The sequence below is a fragment of the Puntigrus tetrazona genome, chromosome 9, assembly GCF_018831695.1.
Source record: "Puntigrus tetrazona isolate hp1 chromosome 9, ASM1883169v1, whole genome shotgun sequence".
Classification (NCBI taxonomy): Eukaryota; Metazoa; Chordata; class Actinopteri; order Cypriniformes; family Cyprinidae; genus Puntigrus; species Puntigrus tetrazona.
In genome coordinates, this window is record NC_056707.1 from 15,892,422 (window position 1) to 15,914,028 (window position 21,607).

At 35.3% G+C, this 21,607-nt stretch overlaps 5 protein-coding genes across 5 annotated transcripts; 1 reads left to right on the forward strand and 4 right to left on the reverse strand.

Annotated features, from left to right (window-relative positions):
* Nucleotides 1–1,700: 1,700 nt before the first annotated feature.
* On the reverse strand, nt 1,701–6,731 carry dnajb11 (DnaJ heat shock protein family (Hsp40) member B11). The gene is made up of 10 exons (XM_043249691.1): nt 6,573–6,731; nt 5,940–6,096; nt 4,870–4,967; nt 4,623–4,755; nt 4,318–4,460; nt 4,150–4,232; nt 3,970–4,027; nt 3,696–3,807; nt 2,913–3,072; nt 1,701–2,802 (listed from the first exon to the last, which is right to left on the reverse strand). The coding sequence occupies exons 1-10, from the start codon at nt 6,644–6,646 to the stop codon at nt 2,738–2,740; spliced, it is 1,083 nt and encodes a 360-aa protein (XP_043105626.1). The 5' UTR covers nt 6,647–6,731; the 3' UTR covers nt 1,701–2,737.
* Nucleotides 6,732–7,005: 274 nt separating this feature from the next.
* On the forward strand, nt 7,006–9,299 carry rabl3 (RAB, member of RAS oncogene family-like 3). Its single transcript, XM_043248235.1, has 8 exons — nt 7,006–7,089; nt 7,419–7,510; nt 7,608–7,737; nt 7,839–7,953; nt 8,070–8,220; nt 8,345–8,416; nt 8,511–8,549; nt 8,708–9,299. The coding sequence occupies exons 1-8, from the start codon at nt 7,044–7,046 to the stop codon at nt 8,762–8,764; spliced, it is 702 nt and encodes a 233-aa protein (XP_043104170.1). The 5' UTR covers nt 7,006–7,043; the 3' UTR covers nt 8,765–9,299.
* A 626-nt stretch (nt 9,300–9,925) lies between these two features.
* Nucleotides 9,926–11,762, reverse strand: LOC122351158 (granzyme B-like). Its single transcript, XM_043248043.1, has 5 exons — nt 11,684–11,762; nt 10,952–11,099; nt 10,647–10,815; nt 10,311–10,569; nt 9,926–10,231 (listed from the first exon to the last, which is right to left on the reverse strand). Exons 1-5 carry the CDS (start codon nt 11,727–11,729, stop codon nt 10,080–10,082), a joined length of 774 nt encoding a protein of 257 aa, XP_043103978.1. The 5' UTR covers nt 11,730–11,762; the 3' UTR covers nt 9,926–10,079.
* Nucleotides 11,763–13,606: 1,844 nt separating this feature from the next.
* On the reverse strand, nt 13,607–15,146 carry LOC122351156 (granzyme B-like). The gene is made up of 5 exons (XM_043248042.1): nt 14,961–15,146; nt 14,638–14,785; nt 14,321–14,486; nt 13,965–14,225; nt 13,607–13,887 (listed from the first exon to the last, which is right to left on the reverse strand). Exons 1-5 carry the CDS (start codon nt 15,004–15,006, stop codon nt 13,738–13,740), a joined length of 771 nt encoding a protein of 256 aa, XP_043103977.1. The 5' UTR covers nt 15,007–15,146; the 3' UTR covers nt 13,607–13,737.
* A 1,716-nt stretch (nt 15,147–16,862) lies between these two features.
* Nucleotides 16,863–21,149, reverse strand: ercc1 (excision repair cross-complementation group 1). The gene is made up of 9 exons (XM_043248041.1): nt 21,004–21,149; nt 19,730–20,107; nt 19,482–19,585; nt 18,312–18,411; nt 18,071–18,147; nt 17,874–17,973; nt 17,679–17,750; nt 17,383–17,451; nt 16,863–17,199 (listed from the first exon to the last, which is right to left on the reverse strand). The coding sequence occupies exons 1-9, from the start codon at nt 21,064–21,066 to the stop codon at nt 17,137–17,139; spliced, it is 1,026 nt and encodes a 341-aa protein (XP_043103976.1). The 5' UTR covers nt 21,067–21,149; the 3' UTR covers nt 16,863–17,136.
* Nucleotides 21,150–21,607: the final 458 nt, after the last annotated feature.

Consider the following 21,607-nt stretch of genomic DNA (forward strand, 5'->3'; position numbering starts at 1 on the left):
CACCCTTATCTTAATGTTTGTTAGCACTCCCTTTGGAAAAGATAACTGAAATCAATCGCTTCCCGTAACCATGAGTGAGTTTTGGGTCATTGTCGTGCTGGAAGACCCATGACCTCTGGTGGAATCTTTCTGACACCGGTCATACTGTACACTGCGCCCCAAAATTCTTTGGTTATCATCAGATTTCATAACGTTCACACAGTAAAGGCATACAGCGCCAGTAACAGCAAAGCAACCCCAAAACATCTTTAAACCTACACCATGTTTGACTGCAGAGACTGTGTTCATTTCTTTTTCTTTAAATACTGCCATGATGTTCTTTATCAAAAAGCTCTACTTCTGTGTCATCTGTCCATAGTTCTCCCAGAAGGATTGTGATTTTGCTACATAAGTTTTGGCAAACTCCAGTCTTGCTTTTTTATGGCTTCGTGGCAGCAGTGGTGTCTTTCTGGGTCTCCTACCACAGAATCCCCTCTCATTCAGATGGTTACAGAGTGCGAGCTGACACTTTTGTAGCCGGTGTCTGTAGATCAGCTTCAGTTTATTTGGAAGTTAAACAGTGTTCTTTATTCACCATTCAAACAATCCATTGTTGTTGTTGTTTTTTTCTGTCCAGGTCTAGGAAGGTTAGTTAATGCCATGGGCTGTAAACCTCTTGATTATATTGCAGACACACACACACAGCTCCAGGCTTCTGAATGGCATAATGAAACAAAAGTTATCTATTTGAGACAAATGCCAATCTTTGGATCTGTATATTCATGAAAGAATACTGAAAAAGAAAATATTCTGCTTAAATATAGATGATGATGATAGATTCTTGAGAATATTGGTGGGATTTCTGCAGGATCATGTGACACTGAAGACTGGAGTAATGATTCTGAAGATTTAGCTTTGATCACAGTAATACATTATATTTTAAATAGAAAGCAGTTCTTTTAAATAGCAAAAATATTCCACAAGATTACTGCTTTTTCTGTATTTTGGATCAAATAAATGTAGGCTTGGTGAGCAAAAGAGAATTCTAAAACAACAAGACTGTTTTTTAAAAATCTTATTGTCCAAAGAGCGGTAGGATAATTCAACAAATATAAAATTCACTAAATTTAAATATAAGTTCTACATAATATGTACCGCATAATATTATATAATATATACAACAGTTGATTTATGGGTAATTTAGAAATAAAAATTGGACCGTCTCTTATGATGAGATGTAATAAAATGTAAAATAAAATAAAACTTAACACACAAATAAGTATATACTTATGTCTATGTATATATGTATCTTCATTCTTAGTTACAAATAAAAAAAAATAAAAAATCTGTCATACCATAGGACACATTGTCTCAAGAAATTGGAAAAACATTTAATCCTGGAAATCATCTATTATTTACTGCACTCATCAGTAATTTAATGCTTATATAATTACACTAATATAGAAAAATTCTGCATAATACACAGTTCATAATATTATGTAATAAATACAATAGTTCATACATACTACTAAAGAGTACTAATCCTGAGATAATCTATCATTTGCTGCCCTCTAGTGGACAAGTCAGATACTGCTGAGACTATACCATTTCACACTCGATTTTCACTGTAACCAGTCATTAAAGTCTGAAGAAATCTAGATAGGCAAGGAAGCTGAGATTTGAAGCCATAAAATACACAAACACTCTGTTTTCATACGAAATCCATTTTTAACCATAATTAGAAACTTTTTATTTTTAATTTGAAAATGACAAATGATATTTCCGTCAGTTGTGCACAAGTTAGCCTAAGAAGTTGTTAATTTCTTTTCTGGTACAGTTCACAAATGAGCAAAGGAAACATACTAACTAGGAAGGGACCAAGTGGGCTGCACATCAGGAGGGGTTGTGAAAGAAACAAGAAAGCGAGTCTGTCACATAAAAAATTCACAGGAAAGAGATGAACTGTACACATTAAGAGGTCTTCTGTTTGAACTTCAAAACCCAAGTAAATGCCTCAGAGGACAAAGATCTGTCACTAGACAGCAAATCTGAACACGGCAATCTCAGTCACTCTCTCTCTCACGCTCACAGCTTGATGAATACAAAAACCACACTAACTGCAACAACTGTAATAAATCTGTTCTTTAAAACAAGCAGACCAAAGACCGAAGAGTCTAGGTTGAGAAAGCTCAATGAACTTACATTCATATAACTGTTTCCTTCTTAAAAGATCCAAAGAAAAAGGTCTTGAAGATGTACAGAGCCGAGGCAGGTGTTTAAATTGTCCTCCGATTTAAAGTTTCAGTCCTCTTTCTGTGTTTATGGTACAGTCAGTCTCAGGTCAACTGGGACAAAACATTATGCTGATCCATGAGTGGATGGTATGTGACTGGTCATAGTAGAAAGTAAGTGTCCAAACACAAACTGATGAAAACCAGGAACTATGTAAGAAAAAAACGAATCATTTGGACAAAATAAAAATTAAAAAAAATGCTTTCCATGAGAAAACAAATACCTTTAAAAATGTATATTGAAGAAAAAATAAAAACATTAAATGTCAACCCTTCCTGAGAACAATCAGAAAAAAATAAATACACCCCATTGCTTGTTCCTCAGTGTGCATGTAAGTGTTTGTGTGTGTGTGTGTGTGTGTGTGTGTGTGTGTGTGTGTGTGTGTGTGTGTGTGTGTGTGTGTGTGTGTGTGTGTGAAGGGCAGACAGGGACAGGGCAATCAGTCCTGATTTACTTGGCTGGTTTGTCAGTATCCCTGCAGTCCGTTATAAACCTTCTGATACGGTGCCTGTTTCAGAAGTTGCCTTATACCTAAGGAAAAATAAATAGTTGCATTTATTAACTCACAAATGCACAGATAGAGAAAATCCACAGCAGTCTCTTTATTTGTACTAAAACAGCCCATTGTCCTGTTCACTTACCATCTTTTTGCTGGTCATCGAGCTGCTCCTTGGGGAAATCTACATCAAAGGTGACTATGAGCGACCCACGGATATTGTTGTTGTCAAAATTTGGTAAGCCCTCGCCCTTCTTCCAAATACGAGCTCCTGGTTTAGTGATTTTATCTCTGACGATGTGTACCTACAAGACCACAAGACGAGTCGTGGGAGTTTGTGACTAATGATTTTATACAGAAAAATACATCAACAATAGGAAGATATTGAGGAACCATGATAATTTGTGACCAAAATAAATTCATTTGAACTATGATGTGTCACCCCGGACCACAAAGTCTTTGAGATATATTTGTAGCAATAGCCAAAAATACATTGTAAGTGTCAAAATTATAGATTTGTCTTTTTAGCCAAAAATCATTACAATATTAACTAAAGATCATGTTCCATGAAAATATATATTTTTTTAATTTCCTACGGTAAATATAATAAAACGTCATTTTCGATTCATTAAAATGCATTGCTAAGAACTTCAGTTGGACAAATGTAAAGGTTATTTTCTTACTATTTAGATTTTTTTTTTGCAATCTCAGATTTTCAAATGGTTGTGTCTCAGCCAATGTATGTCCTATCCTAACAAGTACATCAATATAAAGCTTATTTATTCAGCTTTCATTTGATTTATGAATCTCAATTTTCTGACACTTATGAGTGAGTTTTTGGGTCCAGAGTCACATATGTTATCAAGTCGTGGCTTTTACTCGTAAAATTAAATATAAATATTTATTCAGAAATTGAAACAAAACATACCTTGTGACCATCTAAATGAGAGATGTCCATCTCAAAACCAACCAGAGCCTCTACCAGAGAGATGGTGACATTCGTATAGAGGTCATCGCCTCTGCGTTCAAACACTGGGTGCCTGGACAAAAAGACATTTACATGTGACAAACTACAAACTCAAGTCTCACTCTCTGAAGACTAAGAGAATAAATGCAGGCACATCAAGTTAAATTACATTAAACCCACATTAAGAGAAATTCAATTAAACTTTGTAATTGCTGTAATTTAATACTACCCTTACTTTAAAACTTTAATGCGGAAACGCAGATCTCCCGGCTCACCGTCAATGTGAGGTTCACCTGTAGTCGGTCAAACAACAGTTATGTCACATGTACATTCTATAAATAATATGCCAGCATCTAGCTAATTCATAAAAACAAATGTTACTGTATTGAGTTATCCGTATGATTAATTTCTATACCTTCCCCGATGAAAGGGTATTCCATCTCATCTCTCACACCCTGCTCAATCTCCACCTCTAGTGTTCTCTCTTCATTCACAAGCCTAGAAACAATGATACAGCGTTTAAACAGAAAACCATATTATGTCCTACTGAGTCAAAGGCACAGTGATTATTAAGCAATATTACTTGATGTTGGGGCATTCATCACAGACTACTTCTTGTGTCATCTGGAAGCGTCCCGGTCCTAGCTGTGTGGTTCTCATTTCCTGTCGACAGTTGCATTTTCTTTTGCCGGGGGCTTCTTTTGCTACAGGTTTGTTTCGCACCACCTACACGTTGAAGGGAGGAAACAGAAGGGCAGGAAAAAGGAAAGGAGAGTGACTATGCTTGTTCACTGCCAGACAAAGCCTACAAAATACACAAAGAGTGTGTATACTACAGTATATCAGGAAAGAAATGGAGAGGGATCAAGAACAAAAAAAGAAGCTCACCTCTACAAAATTCCCTGAATACACCTCTTCTAAGGTTACTTCAAGATCCAGTACTATATCATTACCCCTTGGAATATCTCGGCCGGCTGGCTGCCTATTTCCACCGAACATGAATCCAAAGTCGCCAAAGAAACTTTATTATATAAAAAAAAAGAAATAGAAAAATAGTAAGAATATCAACTATGCGCACAAATCATACAACATTTTTAGAGAAATCAGTGGTTCAGTAGTTAACTGCTAAATCTACCTGGAGAATATATCACCGTGTGAACTGTGATGGCCTTCTTTTAAACCCTCCTCTCCGTATGCATCATACTGTTTTCTTTTCTCCTCATCTGAGAGCACCTGTGATTAAAACAGATAATCAGAAAGCGGTTTCACCCTGAAAAACACCATGAACAGAGCAAGAGCAATATTTGCACTCAAAAATAGTTTTTATGAGCAAATTCTGTTTAACATAAAACAAATAGGTAACTAAAGTCAAGTGTCTAATTAGATATTACATAATATACAAACAGTTAAATAATAGAAATAAAAGACATTTGACTCCTCTTTTTAGAGTTTTTTTCCCTTCGCTTTAGCAAGCCTTGATTCATTTCTTATTTCAGACATGGTTATAGACATTCCAATTGCACTGCTTTTTTTAAGCAACCAAAGATTTTTTTAAAATATAATAATAACAACAACAACAACAATAATAATAATAATAACAATAATAATAATAATAACAAAATAGAAAAATTACAACTTTGAAACAATAAATATATATTACCATTTAAAAATTTATTTCTAATTATTACCAGTTTATGCAATATTTAAATTATTTACATATGAAAGGTATACTTATGTATAATATCATAATGGGGCCAACCACTGACTACTTGACATTAAACAGAAAACAATTTATTATGTAATAAGAAGCCATACTAGAGGTCCACGTCATAATTATAATGAATAACAATAAGCAGATGTTTCAACCAATCAGAGGCGGCCACACATTTCTTCCAACCAATGAAATCGGCCCATTGGTTCATTTCTAAAAACAACGCTCACGTTGGTGAGATTCGCTGGCTTTCTACTGATGTTTTGTTTATACAATACGATAAATCTCTAATGCAATGCTATGGTGACAAAAGAGCATTACCAATTTATATACTTGTATTAAAGTTACGCAAATAGTAGCATTAAAACGAAGTCCTGTCATTCTTTGATACACATCGCTTTCATATCCAGTAAAGACAACGGTTATATATTCAACATAATGCGTGCTAGTCAAAATGGAAAACATAACATGTATCAAAGCATAAACAATAATACCTCATAAGCAGCTCCGAGGTCTGCAAATTTGTCTTGGGCATTTGGGTCATCTTGGTTTCTGTCTGGATGAAGCTGCAATGCCAGCTTTCTGTAGGCTTTCTTTATGTCTTTGATTGATGCTGATCTACTAACCCCCAGAATTTTGTAGAAATCCCTCCTGAAAATACACAATACTTCAGAACTTTTCAATCGCACGCCGGTTCATTCATTCAAACCAATGATAGATGAGTAGATGCAGCAACACTGACATGATGTCCAACTATTTATCATCCATACATCTTAACAAGGAAGCCAGCGGGAGAACAACGGTATGAAGCTTAAGAGATTTTTAAAAGAAATGTGACATTCATATAAACATGTGGCAACAATGTCAAGTTATCAGCCTCGACACAGCAATTTTTGGTACTTTAAAAAACACAGTCCTGTTTTAAACAAAAACCCTCCTGGATTTAAATTAACGTTTTAAAGTACAGTAAACAAGAAAGGCGATATCAAGTATTTTATGGCGAGCTTCACCAGCATGATGCACGGACAGTGGCGTAGACCAATCACAGTGAAACATGTGTACCAGCCACAGTACTGAGTTTTAATACACTAAACCTAAACCCTGAAAACAACACGATATTCACTTACCCGGCCAGCACCGTCAATATCAAATATAAAAGTAGAAAACAAACACTCGATAATTTCATTCCTCCAGCAGCCATGGGTCCTTGTTTCTTTCAGAAGTCCAGTAAAATACACCGGCTTTCTGTGATGTCTATCAAAAAGCCTCTTCCTGCTCTGACACAAGTCCCGCCTCATTTTTAAAACGGAAGTGTTATAAAAGTTCAATCGAAAAAAAGTCTCATAATAACCGATCTAATATTATATTGCATTATATAATAATACATTAACAAGTGAAGCTATTAGTAAACAATACACCGTATATTACACAAGGGCTACTATTTTACATCAAAATGTATTGATTTTTTCAATGTATTTTTTTCCTTTTTAGTTACCCTGATTTTTTTCTACACCCAGCTCTGTAGTCTTCACGTATTAATGCAACTTTTATTTTGTTCTTATACGCGGACATAGAGCACAGCGTACTTCCGGAAAGAAATGGCATCTTTGGACAGGGTGAAAGTGTTGGTTTTGGGAGATTCCGGTAATACTTTTTTTTAGCTAAAGAATCTTTTAATCTTGCTTTTCTGTAACCTTCTCAAAAATTTTGTGAATGTACTTTTGAATAGTAAGCGTGTTGTCTAATATTCGACTCAAGCTGGAAGCATTAGCCTTCTACATTTGCTTGAATTTCCACAATATTAATATTTCCACAATAATAATAACGTTCGTTATTATTTGATATTATCTATCATGGGGAACCGTGCTTTCGATGTTTTTTTTTGTTTGTTTTTTTCTAGTTCCTTTAAAAATAATACTTTGTGAGACTCAGTATTCATATTCTGATCAGTGTTATCTTGTGTCTGTTTACAGGAGTAGGGAAGTCCTCTCTTGTGCATTTACTTTGCCAGAATCAGGTTTTGGGGAATCCTTCATGGACTGTGGGCTGCTCAGTGGACGTCAGGGTACAGTTGCAATTCGCAGTGATTATTATAAACGTATTGTGCCATTATCGTATAAATCCATGAAATATAGGAAACTCAGTCTTGTTTCTTCGAACAGGTTCATGACTACAGAGAAGGCACTCCAGAAGAGAAGACGTATTACATTGAACTCTGGGATGTCGGGGGATCTGTTGGCAGTGCCAGCAGCGTTAAAAGCACCAGAGCTGTGTTTTACAATTCTGTAAATGGTTAAGTATCGGACACACCATTAAATGTTGTCCTTCCATTTGTACAACGTAAAAAGCACTCTTTCCTTTAATACAAATAATCACTTTTCTTTCCCTTTTAGGTATTATTTTAGTTCATGATTTGACCAACAAGAAATCCTCCCAGAATCTGTACCGCTGGTCATTAGAGGCATTGAGCAAAGACTCTTCTCCAACTGGAATCATTGTATCAAACGGGTGAGTCAAAGTTAACTTCTGGATGTAAGAATGATTATACGTCGGAATACAGAGAGAGAATACCATATTTCACTTTCCCAGACACGTTAAAAGGAAATAATGTTTTGCACTTGCAGGGATTATGACAGGGAACAGTTTGCGGAGAACTCTGTTCCCCTCCTGCTTATTGGCACCAAATTTGATCAGATCCCAGAAAACAAGAGGAATGATGTGCTGACCCGCACTGCCTTTCTCTCTGAAGACTTCAATGCGGAAGAGATCAATTTGGTGTGTGCCTTTTAGTGTTGTTGTTATTTTTTTACCCAAACTCTTAAAATATTAAGCAAAAAAAGCATTTGTTGTGTTTGATTTGATTTTGCACTTCTGAGCTTTGTCCTGCTTTTCTTCTCAGGATTGTACAAATCCCCGCTATCTTGCTGCTGGATCATCAAATGCCGTCAAATTGAGCCGATTCTTTGACAAGGTAGAGACTTCACTGAGACCAAAATATATAATATACTGTTCGTCTGTGCAGTGTATTAGCAAATTGTGTGTAAAATCATTTTTTTCTGTTTAAGGTAATAGAGAAGAGATACTTCACACGAGACCCCAGCCAGGTGAGAGTGTGGACTTTTTCTGTGTGCTTTTGACCACATCTGTGGTTATAAGATTCAAATTTAAACTAAACATGTAATTAATTTATCATTTTAATGTAGAGTAATGCATTATTGTATTCTTATTTAATAACCTATTATTGTTTTTGTTTTCTCCCTAGATGCAGAGTTTCACAGACAGGAGGCGCTTTAATTTCAAGAGTCTGCACAATGATTGAGTTTCCGCACAGACTTAGGGTTGGTGGGCTTTGTTCTGTTGGTAACCTGGGCAAGCATATGAATATTCTTCAGTTATGTTTTTAACTGCAAAGTCCACTCAGTTTGGGGGTTGTTGTTTTTTTTTTACATTAACCTCCAGCTTGCCATGACAGAACGATATACGTGAATTTATTATTATCTGTATTATGATCTGTAGATCTTTGTATTTTCATATGTAATGTTAAAAATATGGACTCAAAGAACAGTTTTTTTTCTTCTGTAAATGGTTTTCCTGTTTATAGTATAATTTCTGGAGATTTGGCTGGTTTTTTTATTATATGAACCACCTTCTTAATCTTTATAATTTGTTACAAATCATCTGAAGGAAGAAATTAATATTATCATAGATTTATCTTTTTTTTGTTTTTGTGATGGAACTTTGTAAATTCAAACTGATTCACAATTCTTTGCTATATTAGCAAGCTGTTCATAATGTGCATGTACAGAACTATCTAATTAAGATATCATCAATAAATAAAGATCAGTTTGAATAAACGGTTTGGCTCTTCTTTTTCCGCTTCTTTATATATACATATATTCATACAAATCAAATTCCATTACTGGATAGTATTACTAGACAGACGACATATGTTCTGAGCTGAAACATCGCTGCTGTGTTTCTGTATTGTGGCTTCCTGCAGCACTCTTGATGTACTTGTAGGAAAAAAAAAAGTGAAATATGCAATTCAATATTATTAAACTGTTAACCTCAGAATGATTTGGTGTGATTCAGTCCTATATCAGATAAGAAATCATAAGCAGCAGGCCTTATGATCTCTGATATTCCACTGCCAGAAAAGAACCCAGTCACTGCCCATTTGAAATTGTGTATTAAAAAAAATGTTTTCGTAGATGGTTGTCAACGAAAGTCTACTTTAACTTTGTGTCACACCACATGCTTGCCTACAACCAGAGTGCTTCAGAGGGGGACTTTTTCACACCATCACTACAGGGGTTTTGGCAGGAGCAGACTGAGATAAACAAGCAAGCAATCGCATGCCAACCTCTGCACAGTTAAGCACTATTTGAAAAAAAAAAAAAAAAAGTAGTTTAATCTTTTATGCCCATTTTAAAACAGTTTAAGCAATGAGAGTGAGACTGTGACGGATGAATTTTGCTGTCGATTTTTATTTTTATTTGCAGAGCTTTCAAAGGTTTTCAGAGCTTTCAGTTTCCAGTTAGTTTAGAAATCTTATCACTTGTTTATCAGTAACTCAGAATGAAAACAAAAAGATTTTTAAAGTTGCAGTGGTAAGAGTATTCATTTAGTCATTCTTATTTAATGTTCTTTTTAATCCAGTTGAGAAAGTAGGAGATTTTAAGATAAACCTGGGGATATGTGGTATTTGTACAGTCATCCTTAATGGTATATGAAGCAATTCCTTGTGGTTTAGTATTACAGATAAGAGGACTTCCGGAATCACCCTAATGAATAAGATGGAGAGAGTAATGCATTATAATATAATATAATATAATACAATATAATACAATACAATATAATATACCTGAAAAAGGCATGTTTCCCATCTGATACACTACAGATCATTCTCTCAGAGTCGAAGTACTGCTGCCACCATATTTTACATTTTGAGTCCTGCTGCAGTTTGAGACTGACTTCCCGCATCACATCCGATATCTCATTTCCATTTGCTGTTTTCGACCCCCAACCAGCTATAGAGCATTTAACATTAGCTGGTGTTTTTCCATTTTTCTTAGGAAGAGGCATAACTTTCACATATTTATTCAGCTTGGCTTTCTTCTTCAGCTGCAAATAGCAACATAATTTAAAGAGCGCAAATAAAGTGCATAATTTAATACGACAGCCGGTGAAGGTGAAAATACCTTTAGTAGCATGATATCATAGCTGTAGTCCTTTTCATTGTTCCGTTCAAACATAGGATGTCGAATGTATTTAATCACTGGGATCCTCTGCTCGGTCTTCTCCTTGTTCTTGATGTTGTGAGCTCCCAAAACAACCTCAAAGTGGTCTCGACTAGAGAAGTCACTACGACTGTGGAAAAAAATTTTAATTCAAGTGTTTTGGTTTTAATGTATTTGAATAAATAAAATGCAGATTTACACATAATTTAAAATCTCAACAACTGGGCTTGTCGAGCATAGTATAACGCAGCCAGAGACATACTCACTTCAAACAGTGGGCCGCTGTCAGTACATAATCCTCTCTGATCAGCATCCCTCCACAGGTGTGATGATTTCTGCACTGAATAGATGCCATGTATGGCCTGGAATGACGTTTAACCTCTTTTCCTCCAATAATACTACTTTCCATGGCCCCTGTGACAAAAACCAAACATACATCATAAGTACCTTTTTTAGGACACCAATGGTGCTGGAAGCCATGTTTGCACAGATTTTCTTATTCTTCTTCCTTATTTTTCTGACTTGAAAATATGTGGGCATATAGATTTTTCTGTGGTGTCATGTTCTTCGAAATATGATTTCCACAACTGAAAATTTTCCTAAAAAAAAAAAAGTGCTGAAGACTTCCTAGGCCACTTCTTATGTTCAATCTTCTCCAAATCGTTAAAGCTTAACAAACAGTATTTTTTTCACCTTCTCTTTCAGTCTGATAGTAAGAAGGTGTGATTTCTTTTGCGCTGTAACACCAGTGTATTGCTGTAACCTGTTTCATCAAACCCTATTTACTAGTGAAAATCAAAATTGGATTACGAGTAAAAACCACATTATAATTTAAATAAAAGGGTAACGCCTAATTATCTGCACTGGTGCTTGGAACCGATTTCCACATTTTTTTAAATTAAATGATATTTTAATCAGTTTTCAAATAAGTTTTGCTCTTAAAAAAACAAACAAAAAACTATGCAAATTCAAAAAGAACTAAATGAATAACATCTTACCAGCCAAAGGAACACCAATGAGGAGAAGAAAGATGCAAGGAACCATGGTGCAATTGCTGACTGAGAAGTAAAGCCTGAGTTTAAGCATAAAGTGAGTATGCTTAGAATTACTCAGCCCCACTCCCTACGCTCTACACTAATATCTCCTCCCACTTTTACCTCAAACCATAAATTTGTGAATAAATTATCAGCTAAAACCAAGGCAGCAGTAGACTTGTTACCAAAGAGAGGTCACAGACACAAAAGAAATAATGCGCTTGTTACTTGAGCAGAGAAAAAATGAAATAAATTTACATTTATTTCAAAACCACATGGTCCCACTTTATATTAGGTGGCCTTAACTACTATGTACTTACATTTAAATTAATAATTTGGTACAATGCATACATACTTGTTTTAACATTGTACTTATATATGTTTAAAATACCTGCATGTAATTAAATCTGTAATACATTTTTGTACTTTCATATATAAGCACACTATTGACCCGTCCATCACACCTTAACCTACCCTTAAACCTACCCACACGACCAAACCTGTCTCTAACCTTAAGGAGCAATGCTTTAAAGCTTCCTGAAGGACAAAGTCCTACAGCTGCTTTAATTTTTGGCTTAGAATGTGTATGACACTCGCTTGATAGATAAAATCTTTTTTTCATTTCTCTATAATGGCATTATTAACGTCAGCATATCATGTATCGTCCGGAATTAAGTTGAACCTTTTTGCCACCTATAATACCACTCTCTAATCCTCTTGTGACAATGACAAAAAAAAAAGTGGTGCATTACAAACCATTTAATTATTATTATTTATTAAATCAATTAGTAAAATAAATCACTCAAACTGACACAGAGGTAGACGGTGAGCAGCATGATGTAAGACTGTGCTGATGCAAGAGTGGAACACGAACAGGCTTTGGCCCTCAGTACGGTCTATTTTTATATGTGGCAGAGCATGTAGGTCAGAGACGATTTTGTTGCAGATGAAAGTTAATACCGAAAAAAGATGTAAGGTAAAGATCTGACTTGCATTTATAACAACACAAACATGTCTCAGACATAACATCAAAAAACACCTTGTCAAACATTATTTTCTGCAGATCTCAAAAGAAGATATTTTCATGAATGTTGGTAATCAAACAGTTGTAGTGACTATTGCTGATTGTTGAGAGGTTAGTGTTCTTTTTCAGCCATTCGTCCAGCTAAGTTAAGCATTTGTGAGGTCAGACAGCGTTGAATAAGCAGGCCTGGCTAGCCGTCTCAGTTCCAGTTCACCCAAGAGGTGTTTGATGGGGTTGAATATTCATAGTCATGACATTATCTCTCTCCTAACAAGCTTTACAGTTGGCTCAGTGCAGATTTCTCCCTCCCTTTCTTGTTATTTAGAACCCAGTCAGTAGCGTTAGCTTGAAAATATGTCTTACAAAGGGCAATAATGTAGTTTATGTAATTTTCTGAAACGTATTGTCAAAAAAAACAAAACACAATTGTAATAAATGGTGATATATTTAATTGCATTCTGTAAAATTGTATAAAATATATATTTCAAACACAAAATGCTTTAACATCTGTAATTCAATCAACTATAAGACTGAGATGGGCACAGTATGAACGCTTATCATCTCTGATCTTTATCTACCATAAAAATAAAGACCTGGTCATTGTCCAAATAAGATTTGAACTTGTTTACTTCAAATCCTTAAGTTTAAATGAATACAATCATCTTTGCATATTGTGTATTGTGCATAAGTGTAATATTTACAAGTGTAATTGTTGTTAACAAATTAAACAATTTTCGATAAGACAGACCAGAAGGTCAAAATGTATTGTATGTTGACACCTTAAGACAATTCTCAATTTTTGCTCAAATACACCTCTAGCTTCCTCATTCCTCATCAAAATCAGATGAAATTAGATGACCAAGTTATTGCGGGATTTATTTATTTATTTATTTGCTAAACAATCAGTAACCAGAGCACAGTTTAAGTAAATAGTATTTAAAGCAGATTAACAAGTGGTTCAAAATATCCACTGTCTATCAGTCAATCTATCTATCTATGCAATGTTCTCTTTAATCCAGGGGAGGAAATATGAGATTTTTACATAAGATTGAGGATATTTGGTACTTGTACAGCTGCTATCAATGGTATATGAAGCAATTCCTTGTGCTTTGGTATTGCAGATAAGAGGACTTCCTGAATCCCCCTAAGATGGATAGAGAAATACATTAACATAATATAATGTAATGTAACATAATGTGATGTAATATAATATTGAAATACCCAACAAAAAGCATGTTTCCCATCTGAAGCGCTACAGATCATTCTCTCAGAATCGAAGTACTGCTGCCACTTGTTTTTACATTCAAAGCTGAACTGCAGTTTGAGACCGACTTCCCGCAACACATCCGATGCCCGTTTTCCACTTGCTGTTTTCGACCCCCAACCAGCTATAGAGCATTTAACATTAGCTGGTGTTTTTCCACTTTTCTTAGGAAGAGGCATAACTTTCACATATTTATTCAGCTTGGCTTTCTTCTTCAGCTGCAAATAGCAACACAATTTAACAATTTATAGACTTACAAAGATTTAAGATATACAAAGTTTCTAAGAGTGACAGCAGGTGAAGGTGAAAATACCTTTAGTAACATGATATCATAGCTGTAGTCGTGCTCGTTGTTCTTTTTAAACCTAGGATGTTGGATGAGTTTCATCACTGGGATTCTCTGCTGGCTCTTTTCCACCTTGGTAAGGTTGTGAGCTCCCAGAACAACCTCCAAGTGGACCTGATCATTGACATTGTAACTGCAGACAGAAATCAGAAACGGTGTAATTGAGTTATTTTAGTTGTAAAGCATTAGAATACCTAAAACACAAATTTATGAGTAAACTAAAATTCCCAAGGGTACAACTGGGCTTTCTGAGCATAATATAACGCAGCCAGAGACATACTCACTTCAAACAGTGGGCCGCTGTCAGTACAAAATCCTCTCTGATCAGCATCCCTCCACAGGTGTGATGATTTCTGCACTGAATAGATGCCATGTATGGCCTGGAATGAGGTTTAGCTTCTTTTCCTCCAATAATACCACTCTCCATCCCATCTATGATAAAAAGTAACTCAGATAATTACCAGGCTATTTAAATTATATATTTTCGTGTTACAACATTTGCTTTACAACATTATTTTAGCTTTGCAGCATTTTTCTTTTTAAATAAATAAATAAAACGAGGCACAGTTTTTTTTTTGTTGGAAAAATGCAATGAATGATATCTTACCAGCCAAAGAAGTAACAAGGAGAAAAAGAAAAGAATAAAAAAACATGGTCCAACAAGCCTGCGTTTAGGCAGTAAGTGTTAACATACTGCAAAAAAATACCCCACTCTCTGTCCCCACTAGGAGTAACTCCTCCCCCTCTAACCTCAAACCTCAATGTGTGCAAAAAACACATAGCCATTATCAAACAAACAACTGAGAGACACAGGAACAAAGAGTAATGAAATGCTATTCCTAAATAAGGTTATCAACAAATGAAAGACTAAAATATCAGATAGCATAAACCTTTTATTAATTATCAAAAGTAATGTTGCAGTACCTGACAGAATGCCCTTTTCCTATCCGAGACACTACAGATCATTTTCTCCGAGTTGAAATGTTCATCTGTAGCATCTGATGCTATTCCTCCAGGTTTTGTCATGCCCCAGCCAGCAATAGAGCATTTCACGTGAGCAGGAATATTCTCATTGTTCAATAGCTCAATAACATCCACAAACTCATTCCTCGTGGCATTGGTCTTCAACTGTAACAAATTAGTTAGTCAATACCTCTAGAGTTTTGTAGGGGAAAAAAGCAACAATAATACCTTTAGTGACGTGATATCATAGGTCCTGTGATTGCTCTTATAATCAGGATGTCTGATGTATTGTCTACTTCGATAATCTGCAGGCTGTTCTCCTTCTGGCTAATATTGTGAGCTCCCAGAACAACTAAGTCTGTGTTCTTCTTGCTGTGAAAACATTTAATGTTGAGATTGAGATTTATTTTTTTAAGTAGTGATAACAGCAGAGCATTGTGTTAAAGTTATATATATATATATGTGTGTGTGTGTGTGTGTGTGTGTGTTTAAATTGTACATACTCCAAAGAGTGACTTGAAGTCCACACATAATCATGCCTAATCAGCATCCCTCCACACTTATGTTTTCTTCCAACCTGGAGAGATGCCATGTATGGTCTTACCTCTTTGCCACCTACAATACCACTCTCTAACCCTCCTGTGATCATGATACAAGAGCATGTCATGATAAATATATTTAAAACATAGAAACAATGTAAGCCAGCCAATTATTATCCATATATTTTAATAAATAAAATGTAAAACGGCTTGCAAGCCATTGATAAAAAAATATCTATTGTTTTCAATTAATACTCTCCCTCTGAACAGAATCTGCCTTATTGATATAAGAAGACAGGAGAAGACAAACAGGAGAAGACACTAAGCACTATGCAGCATGATGTATGACTGTGCTGATGAAGAACTAGAACATGAAAAGTATTAGACCCTCAGTGGGGACTAATTTTATGCGTGACAAAGAGTAGTCTAACCTAAAGCCTCTGCCACACATGAAAGTGCACAACAGAAAGGTGAAGGGGAAAATCTGACTCACATTAATTAACAATGTGACTTGTCTGGAATTTTTTACTGTGAACTTCATCTAAACGGAGAGTCCACCCCCAAAAATAGTCATCCATATCATACCAAGCCTAACCTTGCTAACCAAACAGTTCGGTGACCACTGACTTCCATTATAAAGACCAAATAAATATCATCTTTAGTTTCCACGGAGGAAAATCAGATTAAAAATAGAGAGGATTATAATAATCACTGTCTATAGTGCAAAAGCTCTCGTCTGGCTTGTTACTTGTTTTTTTTACCAGTCAGTTAGTTGTGAGACTGTGATAAAGGCAGATGTTTTTTTTCTTTGGCATTTGTGATGGCCATAACCTTTTTGCCCAGAAACACATTCATAGTTTGCACTCTGAGTCAGTTTGCCCATATAGTCTAAGTCCGACAGTTTCCATCATTTTTGAAAATTATATGACAAATGTTTTCATGGTACAGGCCCATGGTGTTATAACACTGCACTGCACCCACTCTAAAACAACATAACATACAATTACTGCAGAATACCCTTGAAATTTATTGAATTTTTTTCATAAACAAGTCAAACTAAGTCAAACTCAATTTACAGCAGGTTAAACTTTAAACAAAAATAATAAATAAACCACTGCATTTATGTCTGTTTTTCCACAATTACAGTTCGATAATCACAGGCCAAAAAGAGCCTGAAGCCTCCAGATGATCATTGGCTATATTGCCTTAGATCCTTGTTCTAGGCACTTTGTTTGAAGACAGTTGGTGATTTTAAAAAAAACAAAAAACAGTTTGGCTTTATCAGCTTTCCTTCTTTTTGGTCTTTATGAAGGGCTGATGCAGTACATCATAAAGCCTTCTTGCCTAAATGAACCACAGACAGGAAAGAAAATAAAGACACATATTTTTGTTAAAATTAAAATGTCAAGTGCACTTATTGTGAAAATTTGTGTGCAAAAACAATATATGTAAAACTATGTAACATACGATATCAGATACTACACATAAACCCAACTGCTCAAAATATACCAATGTGTCCCTACACACCTTTTGTGGACCAAGTCCAGGACACAACACTAGTTCTTCTTTAGATGCCTTAACGATGCCCTCCAAAGACTGAAGAGATAAATTGGAATTAACATAAACATGCAAGTTTTATTGGCAATTGGCTTTTGTGATGATGTTAAATAAATTATTACATTTATTACACAAGTAATTGTATTTATTATTCAATTCATTACTAGATTAATTAAATATGTCCTTGCTGAATAAAACTAATAAACATTTGAACAGTAGCGCAAGTAATGCAGTAAATGTGCAACATAAGGAAAAGTATTTCTTACAGAAAATGTAGACAGAAGAGTCATGGCATCGGTCTTATTGACAGACTTTACTGTGGTTAAACAATCTGTAACCTGTCAAACAAAAAGAACGTAAATTATTATTATTTTTTTTTACAGGAATGATGTTATTAGTGTATAATGAAATTAACCAAACATAATTAGTATAGATTTATTAACAGGTTTTGGTGCTCTAACCTGGGACAGGTAATTCTTCTCCACTTGTTCTTTCAGAACATCTGCAGGTTTCTTCTCGTAGGATTTATAAGTCTCAAGGTAACGACCTGCTTCTTCAGGACTTAGTTGAGGAAAGGAATACATTTAAAACACTAAAAACTAATTATTTAAATTTAATACCTTATATTTCCCCAAATCACTTAAGAAATTCCCCTCACCTCCAGGCCAAAATGAGGGTACAGTCAGCCATGATGCTTATGCGAGCAAGCTCTTTCAGTGCATGATGAGGGTCTTTCTGGAACATAAGGTAGAGAAAAATAGAACAAGAACATCAACAGCCTTTAACTGAATTAGAGCTGCTTAAAGTTCTAAAGCTGGCACTAAGAGGTTATTTTTTTACTGACAATATTTTTTTAGAATTGAATTCAGAAAGTTAATGAGTAAGACAGACAGACTCACCACATCAACTTGGACGAGCAACACTCTGAGGGTGAAACTCTGACCCAACTGTTTCAGACGCTCGTGGATGTAGTTTGGGTTCAAATTATGGTAACGCACACTGTAGTAATGAAGAAAGAGAGAAACTAAAGCGTGACCAACAGTGCTGATATATGGTTGGCGAATATAAACACTATAGAAAAAGTGAATTTCCATCTTCTATTTGCAATTTATTAAAATGAGACTAAAAACCTTTGCAATAATTCATATTTACATGATTTACTCACTCACGAGTTGTTCCAAACCTGTGTAAATGTTAATAACTAAACAGTTGGTTATCAACATTTACATTCTTTAAAATACCTTCTTTTGTGCAAAGTCACTTATGCGGGTTTGGAACAAGTGGAGGGTGAGACTGATTGTCATATTACAGTAAATTACATGATTAAATTATAATGCAAAATGATTTTGCTCAATTATATTTCTCAATTTATTCTACATCGTCTACAATCTATTGTTGTCATACCCATCATCATTTTCTGCAAAAACACGTCTGCTACCTTCTTTGTTCTTTTACTTTGCAAAGACAGGATAATGTGGTTTCACACCTGACTGACTGACAAGGTTCTTACAAATTTTTTAAAAAAGTTTTAAGTGCACACACATACTTGCCTCCAGGTTTCTATATTTTAACACTCAATACTGCATTGCACTGAATATTAATAGTATTATTAACGGTATCTTGGCATTTAAAAAAAAATATCTGCACAACATAAGCGATTTAATAGCAATCCCCAGTTAATAGTGGTAATAGGTAATAGTGGTACGCAGATAAAAAAAAAAGTACAGGAGAGTTTGCTATACTTCATAACTTTTAATATCAAAATCTGGGGCAGGTTTTGACATTACACAAATATTGGCTTATTACTTTCTTTTCCTCCACGATTCACTGTATTAAAAGCCAACAATAAGTTGACTTGGAATTGGCTTAAAATGTGTAAAACAGCACTGGTTTTATATTTATCTACACGATTGGTGAAGCTTCTAGGTTTTCTTTGTGTATATTTGCATCCCTATTTTGTATAGGTATTTTGGTTTCGATTTTTTTAAAGAGGTGCATACAGCATGAAACACTGACATTTTCTAACCAGTGTTATATCTGCTCTGTACCACACCGAACCAAAAACCAACCTCAGAAAAAGAGCACAAGTTGTCCGCCCCAAAACATAGTCAGGCACAACTTCTCCAAATTCCCAAGGAACATTTCTCACAAACTTTAGAATGGGGTTGCCTCTCTGTAGACAGAGAAGATAATCACGTTATATAGTGGAAGTGAACTTCACACCAGAGAATTTCTCAAAAGTACAGTTTATTTCTTGCTATAAACTGTTAGGGAAATGACTGAGTGTTGCCTTATTATACTTATACAGTATACAGACCTGTCGAGGACTGACAATAATACTGTTTCCGGATCCTAAGAGATGAGGAGGAATGATACAACTCTCCGAACTCTGACTTTCCTCCTTCGTTTGATCTTCTGTCGGTACTTTTTCTGGTCTCCGCTGCTCAGTCTCAGGCTTCCCGGAGTCTGTGGAGGATGTACTAACTGATCCACTGTCAGCTGTATTTACATTGCTTTGCGCTGCAGCATCGCTCCTACTTTGTTTCTCTGGTACATGGGCTGCTCCCTGAAGAGCTCTGTTTTTGTTCTGAACGACAAAATCTGCGTAGGACAGTGGTTGGCCGGGAGCTGGAAGAGCATTCTGAGCAGATGAGGTCTCTGCTTGACCGTCCTTGGCCTTAAATAAAGATGTCACCTGCGTGAAAAAAAAAAACTGTTTTGAGTTATTATTTGAAACACTGTCACTTGAGTACTCTAACGGAATCTTAAAGGGGCCATGTGAACATTTGTACCATTATTTTTTAATTCTACTTTTTTGTGCACTATGAAATACCCTTTTTACTATGTTTTTACTGAGCATCATATTTTCATTGTTTTAGCCTCGTCAATGAATCACATTCTGTTCAATATTATACGTTTGATATATGCCTATGGTGATTTGTACCAGTTAACCGGTTTGCAAATGTGAAAACATAAAAGAAGAGTAGCAAAGATATTCCTCCACCGTTTATGACCCACAGAGAAAAGGGATTCTTAATGGGTTAGGATTAAGGGTGAGTAAACGACATAATTGTCATTTTTTGGGGTTAACTTAAGAAATATATAGAAGAAGCGGCTAACTTGTTGTGGATATACATATTATTTTTATTTTTTTTAATTTAGCAAGTTTGTGTAGGTCGAGAATAGTTCATGTGGTGGGTGTTCCTGTTGTGGTGGGCAACACGAGATGCTTCAGTATGTTTTGAGTCATCAACACCTTTTCACGGTCAAACTTGCAAAGAGTGTGCAAGATGCACGTGAAGTTGGCAGATCGCACTTCTGATTAACCTGTATTTCTTTAGTCTGCAAGGGTCATACATCCCACGGCTGTTTGGATACTTTAAATACATGCATTACATGTACATGATCCCCCTGATTAGTTTGATAGCTGATAGTTTATCTGTGAACCTTTTGGGGTTCGAACCATAAATATTTATACATATCTTTGGTTCGGACCTCCATCCGCACAAATAGCAGTCACTACAAAACACTTATAATAATAACAATAGCAAAAATAGCAACGTAATTATAATTGGCGAATAAAAAACCCACCAGACTTCTTTCCTTTGTGAACGCGGTGTCGTCCAAATTGATATTGAACCTCTTTTTTTCCATTTTATAATTAATCAGTAAATGCACAAACAAAGTCCATCTACCGCCATCACAGTTTAACAGTGTCAGACAAAAGTGTCGCACACAGAAACATCGATCGCCGCTGACGCTGCAGCTCATGCTAACCGACAGATGGCGACCTTGCGACAGATCTGTAAGGTTTTCATGAACGTTGTTTCAAATATCGTGAAAATGTAGCTCATCGATCTCTTTTTGTCTTACCCAGAATATATATATTATAATTTACAGTTCAGACTGAAGGAGAACACCATTATTTCTCAGAAAAGGAAATGCAGTTTAATAATAATAATAATAATAATAATAATAATAATAATAATAATAATAATAATAATAATAATAAAAACCAACATATTTTTATATGACTGGACATTTCATTCACAACCTTTTCTGAGATCCTTGTGACAACTTTTCCATTTTACAATAATCCCCAAAGTACCATATTTTCACTGTGATCTGGTTAAGAGTAAAACCTCATTATAATTCTTCACTAGTTAAATAGATTATCTATTTCGTCTAAATAATT

What these genes read in the sequence shown, in the direction of transcription:
- dnajb11 (XM_043249691.1), bottom strand. Translation starts at nt 6,646, where the DNA reads ATGGCTGCTGGAGGAATGAAATTATCGAGTGTTTGTTTTCTACTTTTA. An exon ending in TTCCGCATTAAAGTTTTAAA is followed by an intron (nt 3,808 to 3,969) that starts GTAAGGGTAGTA and finishes CTTTTTGTCCAG; the next exon opens with GCACCCAGTGTTTGAACGCA. An exon ending in CTCATTTAGATGGTCACAAG is followed by an intron (nt 3,073 to 3,695) that starts GTATGTTTTGTT and finishes GTGGTCTTGTAG; the next exon opens with GTACACATCGTCAGAGATAA.
- rabl3 (XM_043248235.1), top strand. Translation starts at nt 7,044, where the DNA reads ATGGCATCTTTGGACAGGGTGAAAGTGTTGGTTTTGGGAGATTCCG. An exon ending in GTTGGTTTTGGGAGATTCCG is followed by an intron (nt 7,090 to 7,418) that starts GTAATACTTTTT and finishes GTCTGTTTACAG; the next exon opens with GAGTAGGGAAGTCCTCTCTT. An exon ending in TGAGCCGATTCTTTGACAAG is followed by an intron (nt 8,417 to 8,510) that starts GTAGAGACTTCA and finishes TTTCTGTTTAAG; the next exon opens with GTAATAGAGAAGAGATACTT.
- LOC122351158 (XM_043248043.1), bottom strand. Translation starts at nt 11,729, where the DNA reads ATGGTTCCTTGCATCTTTCTTCTCCTCATTGGTGTTCCTTTGGCTG. An exon ending in ACAGCGGCCCACTGTTTGAA is followed by an intron (nt 10,816 to 10,951) that starts GTGAGTATGTCT and finishes TTTTTTCCACAG; the next exon opens with TCGTAGTGACTTCTCTAGTC. An exon ending in TGGGAAACATGCCTTTTTCA is followed by an intron (nt 10,232 to 10,310) that starts GGTATATTATAT and finishes ATCTTATTCATT; the next exon opens with AGGGTGATTCCGGAAGTCCT.
- LOC122351156 (XM_043248042.1), bottom strand. Translation starts at nt 15,006, where the DNA reads ATGTTTTTTTATTCTTTTCTTTTTCTCCTTGTTACTTCTTTGGCTG. An exon ending in ACAGCGGCCCACTGTTTGAA is followed by an intron (nt 14,487 to 14,637) that starts GTGAGTATGTCT and finishes TTCTGTCTGCAG; the next exon opens with TTACAATGTCAATGATCAGG. An exon ending in GGAAACATGCTTTTTGTTGG is followed by an intron (nt 13,888 to 13,964) that starts GTATTTCAATAT and finishes TATCCATCTTAG; the next exon opens with GGGGATTCAGGAAGTCCTCT.
- ercc1 (XM_043248041.1), bottom strand. Translation starts at nt 21,066, where the DNA reads ATGGAAAAAAAGAGGTTCAATATCAATTTGGACGACACCGCGTTCACA. An exon ending in TTATTGTCAGTCCTCGACAG is followed by an intron (nt 19,586 to 19,729) that starts GTCTGTATACTG and finishes CTCTGTCTACAG; the next exon opens with AGAGGCAACCCCATTCTAAA. An exon ending in CTGGACTTGGTCCACAAAAG is followed by an intron (nt 17,200 to 17,382) that starts GTGTGTAGGGAC and finishes TGGTTCATTTAG; the next exon opens with GCAAGAAGGCTTTATGATGT.